Source organism: Capricornis sumatraensis, chromosome 1, assembly GCF_032405125.1.
Source record: "Capricornis sumatraensis isolate serow.1 chromosome 1, serow.2, whole genome shotgun sequence".
NCBI lineage: Eukaryota > Metazoa > Chordata > Mammalia > Artiodactyla > Bovidae > Capricornis > Capricornis sumatraensis.
Genome location: NC_091069.1, coordinates 224465265 through 224476534, shown reverse-complemented (window position 1 = coordinate 224476534; position 11270 = coordinate 224465265). Strand labels below are relative to the sequence as shown.

Here is an 11270-nt window from a genome sequence, read left to right as displayed (position 1 = left end):
CCAGAGGCAATATAGTACTACACCCTTTGTACCAAAGTATTTTTTACTTGTAGCGAAAGAAAGGAAAAGAGATGACAGTTACCAATCACTGTGGAAACCATGGAAGGGTAAGCTAAAGAGAGATTTAAACATATATATTTAAAAAAAAAAGGACAGGGAACAGTATGTAAAGCATAGTGAGTGAAGTCGCTCAGTCGTGTCTGCCTCTTTGCGACCCCATGGACTGTAGCCTACCAAGCTCCTCTGTCCATGGGATTTTCCAGGCAATAGTACTGGAGTGGATGGCCATTTCCTTCTCCAGAGGATCTTCCTGACCCAGGGATCGAACCCCGGTTTCCCGCATTGTAGACAGACGCTTTACCATCTGAGCCACCAGGGAAGTAAAGTATAGTAGGAAGACTTTAATATAACAGTGGACAGATCTTCCTAATCATGAAGGCTGTGAGAACTACAAAGAAGTATTATGTTTTCCTGTGGAGATTAAAAACTCCGTTTAGATATAATATTACCTACAAAAAAGAGAGCTGGCTTAGCTAGTGCCTTGAGATTCCCGTTTCTTTCACTAGCATGGAGGGAAAAGGACAAAAAAAAAAAAAAGACCCTGGACCAAGCCTATAGGTAAAACCCTCAGCCTGTCTACCTGAGTCCTTTGGGGACTAGGCAGTTTGAATAGCTGAGTTTTCTGGAGAGTTATGTGTGTATCATTCTGAGAATTAAAATTTTGTTTTGTTTAAACTTTATTTATTTTTGGCTGTGCTGGGTCTCTGTTGCTGAATGGGCTTTTCTTTAGTTTGGAAGAGTGGGGGCTACTCTCTAGTTGCGGTGTGTGGGCTTCTCATTGCAGTGGTTTAAGACCTCTAGGGCACTTGAGCTTCAGGATTTGGGGGTCCATGGGCTCAGTAGTTTCAGCTCCTGGGCTCTAGAGCACAGGCTCAATAACTGTGCACAGGCTTAAGTTGCTCCAAGGAATGTGGGATCTTCCTGGATCATGGATTGAACCCGTGTCTCCTGAATTGGCAGGTGGATTCTCTACAACTGAGCCACCAGGGAAGCCCGTAAGAATTAAAATTTTCAATAAAAGTACTACTAAAAATGTATTTAAGTTTTTTCTTCTTTAGATTTCAAAAAAAATTTTTTAATACAAGTTAAACTCAGTATAGAAATTAAGAAGGCAAAGAAAGTCATAATCCTACCACCCAGAAACCACCAGGTAACATTTTCTCTCAGTTCCTTAGAGTGTTTTAGACAGAATTCAGGTTATAAAATAATGAGACCCTCAGTCCACATTAGTATATTCTAAAGTCCTCTACTACACTGAACATTTTACATGCATGGTCTCATCTGGTCTCTACAAGCCAATGAGATAGGTGTTATTATTCCTATTTTAGAGATGAAGAAAACAAAGCTTTGAGAATTTATCAAGGATCCATAAGAAGCCACAAAAACTAAATTTAAATCCTTTTGTCCATTCCCAGACTGATTTCTCATAGGATCATACCCTAAAGGGCAACATACTGTTATACATTTTAAAGGTTCCCACACAAGCATCCTTTAAACACTTTTTAAAAAATTAATTTAATTGGAGGCTAACTACTTTACAATATTGCTTTACCCACTCTTAATGCTTTTTCAAACTTTCCTTCGCATCAGGTTCTCATTTTCCAGTTTTCACAAAAGTCTGTTTTCTTCTTATAGCATCCACACCACTTTCTAGTTTGCTGTTTTAAATTTACTCAAGCTTGGAAACATCAATAACAAAATAAACTGAAGGAAATTTGTGAAACACAAAGGAGACTTCCAATGGGTGAAGTATATGTAGACTTTGTAATTACATATATTGATTATTCCCTATTCACAGAGCTGTTCAGAGAAATGACATGTTACCATTTTGGCTTTGAGACTTAAGAGCTATTATGCTTAAGTCTAAACATGAATCAGCAAATCCTAAAAAATAAACACACTCGTAATCCAAAATGTTTTAATAAACATTTAGATAGTTACAGATGGAAAGGCATATCCCAGAGTCAAGAAACTGGTCATATAGGAGAGCATCTGCAGAAAATATGTTCATATACAAACTACAAAAAAATTAATGTGCCATAAAACAAACAAGGCACAGGAGTGGGTAAGGGTGTGGAATGCTCAAACAAGAAAAGGAAGAGGCTCATTAGATGCTCTGTGGGAAAAAAAAAAAAGTGAGTCCCAGATTCAAAAGGAAGACTGCTCCCAACTCATTCTGGCCCCAAAAAGCAAAGAAGAACATCAGAAAGAGTAACAAAGCAGAGAGATTGGAGACAAGGGGTTTTTGTTCAGTCACCAAGTCTTGTCTGACTCTTCATGACCCCATGGACTGCAGCATGTCAGGCCTCCCTGTCCCCCACCATCTCCTGGAGTTTGCCCAAGTTCATGTCCATTCCATTGGTGATGCCATCCAACTATCTCACCCTCTGTCGTCTTCTTCTTCTCTGGAGAAGGGAGCAGCAAACCACCCTAGTATATTTGCCATGAGAACCCCATAAACTGTAATAAAAAGACAAGGGGAGTTTGATACAAATTAAAAAAAGAGACTAACACATGCTTTGTTGTTTTGCTTGGGATAAGAATAATATAGAGGAAGAATAAAAGTTGCCCTAAGAAGACACAAGGATATTGAATTTCAATTTCAGCTGGAGTCGGCCCTGCTTATCTCTACCCAATGTGGACAAATAAGAAGCCTCACAGAGCTATTTTTATTGTATAAGCTTGGCAGGCATGTTGCTTTTAACCTGATGACATATGCTACAATTTCATGTACTGTGTAAAGTTTTCTCTTATTTGTGAGGCTGTTAACATGAAAGCTTCATTAATCAAGTTATCACTATAATTAAAAATGATCTGAGTATAGTTTGCTTACAGTTATTTTGCAAGTGCATAACATGTTTTTTCCACACATGTATGGAAAAAAGATGCCTGCAAGGGGATGATGGGTGGCAATTTCAATTGTGCTTCTCTTCCACTGGCCTGTTTCCTGCGAGGCTCTCTTTTAAGAGAAAGAAGAAACATGATGCCACTTTGACTTGGAAATCTCTAACTCTTAGGGGGCAAAGTAACAACAGAGCCTGGAGCACTGCTTAGAGTCTGACGTTTCTAAAGCCCTTCCTGGTTTGCTACGTGGGATGAGATTCTCAGAATAAGGTTCTGGATAGGAATTTAAGACTGAACCCCATTTTCCACCCTTCCACGCAACTTCCTCCTTAAGCCTATTCCTCCTTAAGTCTTCCTGTGTCCCTGAGAGTGACCTGATATGTCGGCATCTGAATTTTTCAGGCTAGTAGCTTATAGTCACCCACTTAAAAACAACACAAAACAAAAATCAAGTTTTTGTTTAAGGGAGAAGGGAAATTTGCCTGGAAAGTAGTAAACATGGCCTCCCTTTGCCCTCTTTACACTTTATTCAAACAGAATTTTAAAAAGTGACTGTAATTTATATCTAGATAATTAAGAACTGATTACAATCTGCCTGCATCCATTGTTTATAAATGTCGAATGGCAGTGTGTCTCTTAGATGCGTCGGTAATAGGGGAAAAAAATTAATCCTTGATAAACTACAATATATTCACACAAATTTGAGTACTATTTAAACTTATTAGCATGGCAACTTAAACTTAAGCAACAAGGTAAGTACTTAGTATATTCACAGCCAAATAAAATACATGAACTGCCTAAAAAATGTTGCATTTTAAAAATTTATATTCACTTCCCACTATTCTATGGCTATTAACATCATGGTGTGGTTTAAAGTCAAAAACATTAAACTGTCTAGAAATGCTATAGAATAGTAATAGAATTACACGGTGAACTTTATTTTTAAGTTTAGATCAATAAGGAGGAAAACAATAAACTAGTCAGGAAAAGCATCAAAAAAATATAGTCATTCATATACACAGAGGATTTGAACAGTATAGATTCACTTTCAGTTGATTCAATCCTATTTACACATTTACGATACAAACTACATCTTAACTCAAGAAACTGACCATATTTAGCACCGAGAAAGAAACTTCACTTAGCCTGTGATCATGACCTCAGTATCTTGACACAGGAAAAGAAATTTTATGAAATCTCTATGTATTTATCACTATCAACTTAAAAAATTGTTTTGAAAAATAACTACCGCGTATCATCAATTCACAAGTGATTCAGGAGGAAGAAACAAATTGGGACTACTTGATATTGCGCACGACTCTCCTACAGTGGTTTGTTTTCATCTCCTCCAAGGCTTGCTCCAACTGCTGAACCAAGTGGAGCAGGGTGGCTGGGTCTGTCTGCAGAACTTGAGTGTTGTGATCTCCATTCTGATTAAGGTGGAGCTTTATAGTCACTGATGGTTTAATCTGTTGCCTGAGGCTTCTGCTTGCAAGCTTAGTTTTAAAAGGAATAAGAGCATAATAACTATTTAACAATCATGCTGAACATATGAATAGTGACATTATACCATACACAAAAATTGAATTTCAGATAAATCACAGACTTCAAAATGAACAGTAAACTTTAAAATCTTTGGGAAAAAAAAACTACGATGTATAGGTAGTCATACAGTACGCAAGGGTTATAAAAACAAAACTCATAAATAAAAAACTGATAAACTGAAATACATTAAAATTATTAAAACTTCTTGGAAAGATATCTAAAAATAGTTAAAAAAAAAAACAAGCCACAACCTGAGAAAAGATACTTTGTAACACATAAAACCAAAAAAAAGTATCAAGAATGTATGAAGAAGTGTTCTGATTCAATAAACCCCCCACAAAACCAAGAAAATTCTACAGATCTATGAAAGCACTTTGCAAAAGTAATAAAAATAAACACAGGAAATACGTTCAACTTTATTAGAAAACGGCCAATAAAATCATGCTGTTTATCAGACTGGCAAGAATTAGAAACCTGCCCATAAGGAGCACTGTGAAGTGATGGTAATGACTTGGTAACTTATCCGCTGCTGGTGAGAGTGATGAGAGAATTACTTTGGAAAACATAAAATTACTAGCAATTCCACTCAGAGGTACATACCGTAAACTCTTACACATATACACATATTCATAACAGTATTTGTTTCCAAGAGCCAAAAGCTAGACATATCTTAAATATTCTTTACCAACAGAATGGATAAATTGAGAATATTCATACAATGAAATGCTTACTAAATGACGGGGAAGAGAAGTAAACTACAGCAATCTGAACTGTCAATAAATCTAAAAAGAAAATGTTTAATCAAAAAAGCAAGTTGCATATGCCTTCAAGGAGCCTATAATCTGCTTTATACCTTCTCCTGTGTTAATATATATTCAAGCACTCAACACACTGGGATACGATTGCTAAGCTTGTCTAGCTGAATTTCTGTAACCTATTCGGACCACTCAAATCAGAAGAATCTACTATTACAGCGGTTTACAAACGTTATTACACATTAGAATTACCTGGGTGACAAGGGAGCTTTAAAAAATATCCTGATGCCCAGGTAAAACTCTGTACCAATAAATCAGAACCTCTGGGGCAGAACACAGATATCAGAATTTTTTTAAAGCTCCCTAGGTCATTTCAATGTGCAATCAAGTTTGGGAACTAGGGAGCTATCCCACATATTCATTTGTTCATTCTCAGATTCACATGGGTCTTTACAACTTATGCTGTCTCCTCTCTCAATAATATTACCCTGATTATCTCCATTCATTTCTTTTGTCTGAAATTTACCCTTCTTTTATTGATGCTTTTCTGGAACATGCCAGTGTACACTGAACTACCTGAGATACAGCTTTTCTGAAATACTCAGAAGTACCTTTATTTATACAATTATATTCTTTTTTCCTCTCTAGAACCTTATTTCATAACTATCTTTAATTACTAGTTATTTTGAGACATCTAATATCACTAAACAAATAATATCTTTTCCAGCTGAGAAAGTATCTTACAATTCTGGTTCCCAAAGCATTCAGCACAGCCCTAATCAGTGATTGGATGGCATTCAATAAACATCTCTTAACTAGCTTATCTGTCACTGCTTGAGAAAGGGCTGCATGCAATGTCTGAAAACTCCTTTTTGGTTGTGTATGTGGCTTTAAAAACAACCCAACCCTCATAAAAAGAAGGCAGACATAGAAGAATATTTATTGAATCATTTCATAGAATAGAAAGTTAAAGAGCAGAAAAAAATAATCTGTGCATTAAAAGTCAGGATGCTGGTTACCTTTGAAAAGAACGATGGGGAAGTAACTTGTAGAAGGCAAGAAGGATGCTTCTGAGGTGATGAGCATGGGTGCTGGTTTCATAGGTGTTTTTACCACTTGATAATTCATTGGGCTATATACTGACCTATGTACTTTTCTATAAATGTGCTTTATTTAGACAGAAAAAGGTTTTCTAAAAGCTAAGCACCACTTAAAAAATATAGGTAACCATCTGCTTTTCCAAAATAAGCTATTTCTTACAAACTTCACAAATTAAACCAATGTGAACATATTAAAAATATAAGAAAATGGGGAATTCCCCGACAGTCCAATGGTTAGAACCCAGCACTCTCACTGCCAAGAGCCTGGGTTCAATCCTTGGTTGGGGAACTAAAAAGTCCCACAAGTCTTGTGGTGTGGTTTGGGAAAAAAAAAAAAGAAAATGAACTATTTGTGAAATGGTCTAAAAATGGACATTAAAAAACTGAAGTTTCAAACCAGAATTTGGTTAAGGTGGTAAAGAATACAATAAGTGTGAAGACATAAGCCTAAAATAAATCTTATATTCTATGTCAGATTTTTAAAAAAAGGTCATACCTGTACATCCAGTCGCCATTCAAGGCTGTGGTAACTGGGAAGGTCTGGTGCCAATTCACTCAGGATAGTTCTGATCTCCTTTCTGTTGTCTAGATAAAGCTGAAGCAACAATTTGTTCAGTTCTTCAGGAAATCCCAGAACAAAAACAGAATCTTGGAAATCCAGTTCAGAAATCTAAAAATGAATCAAGTTTATCAAAATTTATTTGTGTCTAATAAATGCTGAAATATTGGATATACACAAAAAAATATGAATTCTACTGTCTAGTAAAAGAAACAACACTCCTTAGTAAAAGGCAACCCCTGTCCACTATTCCAAATTCTGAGTTTCTGATACATAAAAATAAAAATAAGCAACAAAAGTGAAAACAAACTAGTGGGTCAAAAGGCTTCTGCACAGCAAAGGAAAGCATCAACAAAATGAAAAGGCAACCTACTGAATGAAAGAAAAATCTGCAAATCACGTATCTGATACACAATAGCAAAATAAATAAATAAGTAAATAAACCCATAAATAATCTGATTTTAAAATGGACAGAAGATCTGAATTCATATTTTCCAAAGAACACATGTAGAAGGCCAAGAGGCACATGAAAAGATGCTCATCATCACTCATCACCAGGGAAATGTAAATCAAAATGATGAGATATCACTTCACATCCACTGGAATGGATAGTATCAAAATGACAAGAAACAAGTGTTGGTAAGGCTGTGGAGAAAAGGGAACTCTTGTACACTGTTGGTAGGAACATAAATTGGTGCAGTCACTATGGAAAACAGTATGGAGGTTCTTCAAAAAACTAAAAATAGAACTTCCATATGATCTAGCAATTCTACTTCTGGATGTTTATCCCAAGAAAACAAAAACACAAATTCGAACAGACATATGCACCCCCATGTTCACTGAAGCACCTATTTACAGTGGATAAAACATGAAAACAAACTAAGTATCCATCGAAGGATGAATGCAAAGAGAAGTTGTGGCATATATATACACAGTGGAATATTACCCATCCATAAAAAAAAAAAAAAGGAATCTTGCCATTTGCAACAACATGGATGGAACTTGAGGGCATTATGCTAAGTGAATTAAGTCAGACAGAAAAAGAAATACTGTATGATCTCTCTTACATGTCAAATCTAAGACAAACAAAAAACAAAAAAAGCCCCACAAAACTCACAGATACAGGGAACAGATTGGTGGTTGCCAGAGGCAGGGGGTAGGTGGAAGAAAACGGTTTAGGTAAATCTTAGTGGGATATTCAGATGCTGGCCGGACACATAAAGTCATGTATTTGGTCACCAAAGGGACCAAAGGGAGAGAAGGACGTGGAGTCACAGATTTTGGCTATCCAATGGAACAACATTATTAGGGACCAAGCAACCCTAACACTGGCGCTGACTCTAAATAGGAAAAAAGGAAACTGCCAACAGCAGGCTTGCTTTTACTCCCTTACTGGATGACCAACATGAGGAGGGATAAACAGGTGGAGAAAAAGTAGAGGAAGCACAATTCTTTTGTTTCTCTTCCCTTCATTGCATTTACCTCAGCCACTTTAATACTCTACTTCCCTTGCTCTTTTCCAGTTTCTGCACGCCACCCTTTTTGGGAGGGGATGTCACTGTCATTAGACTTGTTTCTGTTTGTAATGGCATAGGCTTGGGTTATCTTGTCCCTTTAGCAAGTATTTCCTGAGATCCTACTATGGGATAGGTCCCATGCTAGGAATAAAGAACTGAATAAATCAAATGGGCTCAATCCCGGTGAGGAGGGCTTATAGTCTTTGGGGCCAGGTGGGTTAGGTTTGTTGACCAATCACATCAGGTAGTCTGTCAGAAGATTCAACTCGACTAAATCGAAGAGCAAGAGGCTAGAGATCGATTGCGAGGAGGAGAGCAGCCAGGAAAGCTCTGAAGAGGGCCAGAAAAGATCACCTCGGGAAGCAAAGATGAGTTCCCGTATCAACTAATGGAACACATTTATGTGACAGAGCATTTGCTGTGGAACACCTCTAAGTGTAACATTTTAGGAAGTCTGACAAAAGGAATCTATAAAATATATTTTTATGCAGTTAACCACTCAAATAATCTAATTATTTCACCCTAATTATTAGGGTGAAACACCATAACTCAATAAGCCACACTCTGTCTTTCATCACTTCCAGCGTGAGGATTTGCTATCAAAATGTTAAGCCTTTAGGGTAGTTTCCCAAATTTACCTGATCTTAAGAATGATTTAAAGCACCTTGGAAAAATATTCTCAAGCCCCTCTTCTGGAAAACCTGATTCAACAGGTTTGAGACAGGAACCAGAAATTTGGTTTAAAAGGGTCACACAACATTCTCACTAAAAGGTAAGTCTGAGAAACAGCAGAATGGACAATATATAAATTAAGCTGTGTGTCTGTGTGTGTATGTGTGTGTGTGTGTTTGTGTATGTGAGTGAAGTCATTTCAATCCTGTTGGATTCTTTGCAACCCCATGGACTGTAGCCCACCAGGCTCCTCTGTCCATGGGATTCTCCAGGCAAGAAAACTGGAGTGGATTGCCATGCCCTCCTCCAGGGCATCTTCCTGACCCAGGGATTGAACCTGAGTTTCTTATGTCTCCTGCATTGGCAGGTGGGTTCTTTACCACTAGCACCATCTGGGAAATCCCATGTAGCCAGCTGTAATTTTTCAAATTTTTTTTTCTATTAAGAGCATGGAGAAACAACAACTGGCAAAAGATTCTCAGCCAGTATTAAAAAGGGAAAAATGTGGGAAAAAAGGAAAAAAATACTTTATTAAAATACAAAAAGAATGGCCAAAATGCCCAGTTTTCTCAGTTCTCCAACAAGCTAGATACTGCTAATACACAAAAAGTTAAATCATTTCATTCTCTGTCTTCTTAGGATACACACAATAACATGTGGAATTACAGGCAATTCTCATTTATACTAACAAGAGGCATTCGTGCCAGCAGGTCACCTTACAGTCAGATTATGTATGCATGGCTTCACTCAATCAATTATCAATCAGTAACAACATTACTGAAATGAGGAGATCCTACCAGGACTGATACACAGAGTATACTGAACCTCCTTAAGGTCCTGGTAATACAAAACTGCCCACAAAAGCCCTTACCATGAGCTTTGAACTTTCAGTGAGGAGGTATATTAAGCCTTCCACACCATGTTGGACAGTGTCACTACTCACGCTGAGTTTTCCTGAAAAAGAGTAAATATGATCCATTACTCCATGTTTTCGAACACTGCAATAAAAAATAATTTTGGTAATAACCTCCTGTTCATCAGCCATTCCCAGGCAAATGCCTTCAGTTATTTCCCACCATGTAACCTTCTTTACAATATACAGATGCGTGGAGACAAAGGTGTACTATCCCTCTCCTGAGCGCGCAGCTACTTCAAGCCTAACAGAAGAGACAATATCGGAAACCTCCCCATGTCCATCGGGGGAAAAACAGTTCAGTAAAAGCAGATGTCTGAACAACGAACAACAGCCAAACACTTGCGTATTTATGGTTCACCGAACTATTCCACACACTTGGATGCATATAAGCATCATAGTGTATCTGGCAGATGGTGTTATGTCCATTACACGCCAAAAAAACACAAGCTTTAAAAAAAAAAAAAACTCAGTATTTAGAGCACGGGCAGGATCTGCGCCCTGACTTAAGAGCCCTTCTGCCACATTTATTCTGCCACAACGGCGGGGGGGAGGGGAGGGTACAACCCTTGTCCCAAGAACCCCGTCCTCTCCAGGGAGACAGAGAACAGCCCACACTTCCCAGAGCAGATTGCACAGCTGTGCCTCCCCGTTTCTTACTGGCAGCGCCTTCGTAGATCTTGGGGTTCGAGCCACGCCTCAGGAACTCCACCGCAATTCGCCCAAACTCTGCGACCACTGCAAAGGAAGCCAGGAGACCCTGAGCGCCAGGCGCTCCCTTGATCCCCTCCCCAGACCGCAGGGATCCACCCCTCGCCGCCGCGCGCCCTAACCCGCGCTGTCCACTTTCGGCAGGAAGGCCAGGTGCTCCTTGTGCTCCTCCGACAGGTCCAGCAGCATCTTCCCTGGGTAGCCAATTTCACTGGGCAGCGCCGACCCCACCCTCGCGACTTCCGGGCGCTGAGTCCAAGCGTAAAGAGGTTCCGGCGCTTCAGCGCCCGGAGGTTTGGGTTCCGGCTGAAGGCCGCCCTACACTCAAACGCCTTCCTAAGCGCAGACTGAGAGCAGGAGATCCTTCAGTTTGTGAATCAGATGTCCCCTGTGGGGCTCAGAATGCCTTGCTCTGAGGAAGATGAAAAGAAGTTTAAAATTCGACTCGCCCCCTTGCGGAGCTTACGTTAATAATGTTAGTGGCTAACATTTATGAAGCACTGTGTCAAGGCTGTATGTTGTCACCCTGCTTATTTAACTCATATACAGAGTACATAATGAGAAACGCTGGGCTGGAAGAAGCACAAGCTGGAA

At 38.7% G+C, this 11270-nt stretch overlaps 1 protein-coding gene across 4 annotated transcripts; it reads right to left on the bottom strand.

The window, feature by feature from the left end:
* Nucleotides 1-1829: 1829 nt before the first annotated feature.
* COMMD2 (COMM domain containing 2) lies at nucleotides 1830-10888 on the bottom strand. 4 transcript variants are annotated; one of them, XR_011144939.1, is made up of 6 exons: nucleotides 10799-10888; nucleotides 10626-10703; nucleotides 9924-10006; nucleotides 6801-6974; nucleotides 4017-4400; nucleotides 1830-2520 (listed from the first exon to the last, which is right to left on the bottom strand). XR_011144939.1 is itself a non-coding variant. In XM_068972521.1 (6 exons), exons 1-5 carry the CDS (start codon nucleotides 10863-10865, stop codon nucleotides 4203-4205), a joined length of 600 nt encoding a protein of 199 aa, XP_068828622.1. In that variant the 5' UTR covers nucleotides 10866-10888; the 3' UTR covers nucleotides 1830-2520; nucleotides 4154-4202. The 4 variants fall into 4 exon arrangements, 3 of the variants coding, with proteins under 3 accessions (XP_068828622.1, XP_068828612.1, XP_068828633.1); XM_068972521.1 differs by having other exon boundaries at nucleotides 4154-4400; XM_068972511.1 differs by having other exon boundaries at nucleotides 1830-4400.
* Between the last annotated feature and the right edge of the window lie 382 nt (nucleotides 10889-11270).

Coding starts and splice junctions, on each gene's coding strand:
- COMMD2 (XM_068972511.1), bottom strand. CDS start 10,865: ATGCTGCTGGACCTGTCGGAGGAGCACAAGGAGCACCTGGCCTTCCTG. Junction 10,007..10,625: donor GATCTACGAAGGCGCTGCCA/GTAAGAAACGGG, acceptor ACTCTTTTTCAG/GAAAACTCAGCGTGAGTAGT. Junction 6,975..9,923: donor CTGAAAGTTCAAAGCTCATG/GTAAGGGCTTTT, acceptor ATTCATTTTTAG/ATTTCTGAACTGGATTTCCA.